This window comes from Lactuca virosa, chromosome 4 (genome assembly GCF_052849685.1).
Source record: "Lactuca virosa cultivar CGN04683 chromosome 4, Lactuca_virosa_CGN04683_v6, whole genome shotgun sequence".
Lineage (NCBI taxonomy): Eukaryota > Viridiplantae > Streptophyta > Magnoliopsida > Asterales > Asteraceae > Lactuca > Lactuca virosa.
In genome coordinates this window covers 387,224,436-387,230,979 of record NC_136429.1, presented here as the reverse complement: position 1 = coordinate 387,230,979, position 6,544 = coordinate 387,224,436, and the positions used below count along the sequence as shown (strand labels likewise).

General features: G+C 34.4%; 1 protein-coding gene across 1 annotated transcript; it reads right to left on the bottom strand.

Annotated features, from left to right (window-relative positions):
- Nucleotides 1-3,727: 3,727 nt before the first annotated feature.
- On the bottom strand, nucleotides 3,728-5,566 carry LOC145108802 (uncharacterized). Its single transcript, XM_079045894.1, has one exon. It carries the CDS (start codon nucleotides 5,387-5,389, stop codon nucleotides 4,013-4,015), a length of 1,377 nt encoding a protein of 458 aa, XP_078902020.1. The 5' UTR covers nucleotides 5,390-5,566; the 3' UTR covers nucleotides 3,728-4,012.
- Nucleotides 5,567-6,544: the final 978 nt, after the last annotated feature.

Genomic DNA, 6,544 nt, shown 5'->3' with positions numbered 1-6,544 from the left:
ACTTTTCAGACTTTTTAAAAGTATCATTACTGCGGTTAACAGAAAACCTGTAACTCTCACCAACCTTTGTGTTGACTCTCAAACTACATGTATTCTCAGGAGATCATTGAACCAACTTTTATCAGAAGGAATTGTCATGGATTTCGGGCAAACTAGTTTTTTTCTAGATTTTGTTATTTCAGCCTATTTGTTAAGTCAATTCACGTATTTACTTATTATTATTATTATCTGTAAAAACCATATATTTAAACTTTAAAGTGGAATATAACTGCTGTGTTGTTATTGTTGTACTTGTGATGTATATTCAATTTGCTTGTGTTCCATGAACTAAGTCGCACAAACCAACATGTTCCGCCGCCTCGACTGAGGGTGTGACGTTTTCTGTTTGCAGGATTAGGAGAAGGAGGAGAAAGAGAAAACAAAAAAGAAGCACCTAAATGATCTATTTAAAATTGTTGTTAGTCAGCCCAAAATTCCACTTGGTATAGATTCCATTCCTTTCCATTTTCATTTTTTCAGTTTGATGCTTTAGGGTTAGTGTTGACAGATTAATAAGAAAAAAGTTGAAGTGACATGCTATAATTTGATAGATTCTTTAAAGTAAGGTTCCCTAACTAAAAAAATAGCAATGTACTTTCTTTGCTTTGTTTATTATAACATCATACTTATTTTCATTCATATTACAATTCTGTACAATGCCTTATATGTAAAAATACTCAAAATACAATGTTGTACTTTTACGCTAAAAGGGTTAACTGCAATTTTATAATGCAACTTTTATAGCATAACCGCTCTGAAGTATCATATTAACACTTGGAAGATTCTACAAGACTTTTGATGACTACACTTAGGTTGGACGGTATGGAACTCGACTAGCTCGGCAATCACCTCGGCGTACTCGGCAAACACTGCGCCGACCCCTCGGCTTGGTAACTCGGCTAGGTTTCACCGAGGATAGAGGGTGTATTGGGTTACGGAAATGTGAATGTTGGGAGGGTTTTGTTACCGTTTTTAAAAAAAAAAAAAAAAAATTCAAAAAATCCCCCCTTTTTACCTTATATAAATATCACTCTTTTTCATATTTTATCTCACTTCACCACATTAAAAATGCTCGGTTTAAATTATTTATTTTGTATATTAAAAAATATAACATATCAAGTGTGGCAAGCCTACGAAATGGCAAGTTTTGGTAAGAATATGACAAGTATGGCACCACACCCACTAGCCTTATGGATATGACAGTGATGCAACAAATGAGCCTGGCTTACATGTATACATAAGAATAACAAAAAAGAAACAAAAGAAATGAGAATGTTTCAGATAGATTTTTCAAAATACAATTTTATCAAAAAAAAATGAAAATGTTTCAAATAACTAAAATTGTCTATTTCCAACAATGAAGCCGAGTATTAAACAAAATGAAGGAACTTATGGTAGTAGCCTACTATAGCAATCTCATCCAAATGCAAAGCAATTTCTATTGCTATTGTTGGTTAGTTTTCCAAAGTATAATGTGTGATTAAAATAAGATTTGAAAGTACAATGCTATAACGAGGTAAATTTTCAAAATACATTAATAAGAGTAATTTTGGAACTAAAAAAAAAAATACCGTTCTGTGCAAAGCACGAGATCACCTTCTAGTCCAAATATAATCTTAAAATAGATAATCAAACATAAAGAGTAGTAGGACCATATGAGGTTTGCAAGACTTTCATATTTTAAAAAAACACCAACTTGTATAATGTATTCCAAATAAACCCACATGGCTTTTGCAAGAATATGGCCGATGCTCTTGTAATTTAATGTAATGAAGAGACATTAAGGTACCAAACCCGGGCAAAAATTGACACACACAGCTTGATTTAAACAACTCTGTCGGAGTTATAAACCACTAAAATTGATACTCTACTTCATACATTTCCAAATTTTAAAGGTTTGTGATTTTTTGATTTTCGGTCTCAATATTTCGATTTTTATAATAAAAAGTTCTTGGTGTTTGAGTTTTGGTTTGATTAGTTGTAGTTTTAGATTTAATATATATATATATATATATATATATATATATATATATATATATATATATATATATATATATATATATATATATATATATATATATAATTTTAAATTTGGTATTGTTAACTCAAATGTAAGGATGAGCAAATGGACCGGGGAACCGGCCGGAACCGGAACCCGATGGAACCGGTCGGGCCGGGACCGGGACGATATTCTTGTGGATTTTTACCATTAGAACCGGAACCGGTAGAACCGACAAAAACCGGAACCGTATGTTGTTATTTCTCAAGAACCGGTTCCAACATTTGAAGACACGACAGGAACCGATAGGAACCGGAATCGGTAGAACCGGCGGTCCGGTTCGGTTCCTATTTTCCATTAAGTTCGGTTCTCGGACCGTTTCTAGCCGGGTCGGTTCCTTTGCTCATCCCTACTCAAATGATAATTAAGGACGACTAATGTAAAATTGCTAAATATTGGTTTTATCCACCACGTGCAAAAAAACCAATCTTGTTGAGTTTGGTTTTATTAGTTAAATATTATAATTGAAATTAAAATAAGTTTAACATGACTTAAAACTAAACTCTAATGCAAGTTAGGAGAGTAAAATAAGTTTAACATGACTTAAACTAAACTCTAATGCAAGTTAGGAGAGTCGGAATGTATACTTGTATAAAAAGCGAATTTGAGTCCGAACACAATGAAAAGCAGGAGTCAAAGGGCAACATCCTTTATAGGTTCCGATCAAGGATAAATCATGTTGCTTACAACCGAGTTGTTCCGTAGCCCAAAATGGTGAAAGCCCAAGCTGCCATACATCTATGGAAACAAGACTAGCTCTAGATGGCGAAACAACTTCTGATCAATTCTTCCAGGAAGTTTGACGGTTTTCGCCAGAAACTGATTTTAATTGCAAAAAATAGCCATCTCCATCGATCTTTATCCTATTTTCAGGTGCATGGTTATATCTGATTTTCGCCAGAAACTGATTTTAATTGCAAAAAACAGCCATCTCCATCGATCTTTATCTTATGTTCAGGTGCATGGTTATATATACTAAAAAACCGAAACTTTTGGTACACTTAAGATCTTGAACTTTCCATATACTATCTAGTACATGGTTTTCTATTTTGTGCATAAAATTAAAAAGTAACATGAATATTCTCATATTAAATTTCTTGAAACTAAAACATATCATAGAATCATAGAAAGATCAATATAAGTGAACTTACACTTTTCAAGACATCGAAGCATTCGTTGATTAATTAGCAAAAACATCACATTTTAGGATACCCAATTTCTAACAACCGACACTAAAAACGGCTCATGTTGTTGGTTTTAGTTTGGATGCCGATTATATTATCTCTTATTTATCTTTTTCTACGGATCCAATTTTGTGGTTTTAGTTTGGATGCCGATTATATTATCTCTTATTTATCTTTTTCTACGGATCCAATTTTGGTATGGATATTCGATGAAAAAAAAAATCCAAGAACATGTTTGATAAGTTTGCGCATAGTTCTAAAATGTGATTAGTCAAATACTCTAAGATGACAAAATCTACAAATTTATGTACAAAAATGTTAACTAAAACCATACAAAAAAATAAGTTAAAATATTACATAAGTAGTTGCTCAATCATAGCACACTTGCTACCTTAGATTCGAACACTCACCATCAACCCACAATCAAATATCACACTAATCGACAAATTAAAATAATATTTCCTTTTAAATAACAATATTTTTGTTGACAAATTATTATTACAATTTATTTCTCTATTATTTAATTCCAATAAACCTCACAAATTTAAAGACACCACAAAAACCAATAAAATCTAAAACGCGGACATATTTTTCCGCTCATAGTTTAAGAAAAAAAGACGTTTGCTACCTATAATTTTGTAAAAAAAAACTTTTAAACGACTTCAAAAACAATAAAATACTATAGAAAAAAAAAACATTAAAATAAATAAATTCTAGAAAAGTAAATCGATCAACTCTTTTTGCCTTCCTCGCTGCCATCAACCACGTAGGCTTTCTTCCTCCTCTCCGCTGTACCCAACAAACAAATCAAAAGAAAACACGTGGCATAAACAGCGTGAACCTTCCAGCTAGTCTTCGGTGGTTGCCGGAGCACCGCCCTATGGAACACCGTCATGTAATAATGAAGCCCAACAGCGAACCCCACAAACGTCTGGCCAAGACCCAGTAATTTCGACACCATGCCCGATTCCGTTGAAAAAACAAGCACAAGGTACATCAAGAGAACCAAAAGGTACAACACATAAGCGAGAGTTTGCAACACCTGAATGCATATGTAAGTCGACTGCGAAGTCGCGTAGAAAAACTTCAATGGCTCGAGGCCAGTGACGAGTGAAGAGAGTGAGAGTATCGAGAAGTAGATCGCGAGGTAGATTTGGATGAAGATTATGAGTTTTTGAAGTGAGAAATAGGCTTTGATTCGGTTGAAAATGAGTGAGACGAGAAGAAATGGGATTAAAATGAATGCAAATGAGATAACGGAAGCAACCATGGGAGCATATTTCTTCCCTACAATGGGATTAAACCCTTTGGAGAGTTGCTTATTGGCTTTGTTTAGATAAGCTTTTGAAGTCGTTGAAATCACTTCTAAATCCGGGAGTAATGTCTCTTGAAATCTCGAAGGCAGATCTCTGAATTCTGAAACGAAATCGTCTTCATCATCTTCTCGGTAAGTCAAACCACCGACTGGTTTCGTTGACTTGGTCTTTTTCTCTGTTGTGGTGGGTTTATTCTTTTTCACTGGATCTATCGTTTTTTGGCTCAAAAGGGACGTGGGTTTTGTTGTTTTCGAAACGGGTTTTGTCGAGTTTGTAGTTTTGGAAACGGATTTTATGAAATTTGCAGTTTTGGAAGTGGGCTTTGTGGAATTCGTAGTTTTGGAAGTGAGTTTTGTGGAATTCGAAGGTTTTAATGTCGAATTCAATGATTTAGAGGTGGGTTTTGTAAGATTCAAAGGTTTTGAAGTCGAATTAAGCTTCTTCACAATAGGTTTCTCTTGAAGTTTAGTGGCTTTGGTCGAGTTTTTATTGGAGGTTAGCTTGGTAACAATGGCAGCACCGGTGACGGCGGCGGCGGCGGTGGGTTTGATGAGTTTGGTCTTGTTTTTGTTTACGGTGGTTGTACTAAACGCAGAAGGACCTGTATCTGAACCAGTCTTCTTCTTGAGAGGCAGCTGAACCCCATTTGAGTCTTCTTGTTTCTGTATTTTTTCTAACAAAGCTCTCCGAGTAGGAGGTTGAAGAGTAGAGGAAGAAGGTACAAGTATTAAAGCGAATAGTACAAGCAAAAAGAGTACCTTTGTACACCTTTGGACATGGAGTGGAGCCATGTCTGGATTCCGAAGACTAATCAGATTGGGAATTGGATCTGGAGATTAATAAAGAGGGACGGTGGCATGTGGAGGGAGGGTGTCGGTGGTGAGCGAGAATGAGAGTGTGAGTGTGAGTGTGAGTGTGAAATTGAGAAAGATGGGGATGGGATAGATACCGCTTTTAATGAGATTTAGATTCACATGGTGGTGCGGTTGCCTAATTACAATATGTCATCTTCCATCATGTTAAAATCAAATTCATTGCTTGAGCATGTAGGTTATATAACCATATTTATGTAAGTGGTTATTGTGAATTTGAGTTGGTTAGAGTATATATTATAGACTTATTATTAACTAAATATCATGAGGCAATAAAAAATTTTCAACATTTTCTTGAACTTATAAAGATGAACTCTTGTATTAACTTAGTGTAACAAAAGAGGACTTCAATAATCTTTTTACGGTTTTAATTTATTTCTTGGTAATGAAATGTTTATAATAATTCAAGATCCTCACCAAACTAAGCTGGTAATGGTTCGTGAGATTCTTTTTCTTTTGCAAGTATTAATGTTTTGCTCATTTCGAATGGAACGTTATATGCACACAACAATCCTACTTTTATTCGCTAAAGGCTCATGGGGTCATATATTTCTCATATATTTAAGGTTTGAAGATTTTATCTTTTGATACTTATTGTAATGTAGTTGTTGAGGTCCTTCCGATTGTTAGTCAATCATTATGATTTCGATTCAATTATGCTTTTAGACAACATTACATGAGTATGTCATTTCCAATTTGATACCAATTGCTGGTGTTTCGCCATCCCTGCTATCATTACTCTACATGTTTAAGATTAGTGTTAGCGTAGAAAAAGTAAAACATGTAGCTTATAATGATCTCCGAATAAAAAAAAGAAAAGGAGCCCTCCAAGAAAACATGAAAAAACTCATAATGCTAAAAAAGAATGTCCACTAAGCAGCGGCGGTTCCACTATGGTGCCCATAATGGCACCGCCAATCCCTGTTTTTTTCGGACGCAATGTAAAATTTTTTGAATTTTTTGTTTTTTCTATTATTGTGTAACTACGTAAAAAAAATATATCACTAACAACACCTATTATGAAATCTTGCATCCGCCCCTATCACTAAGTAGTATTAACGTTAAATCCATTTA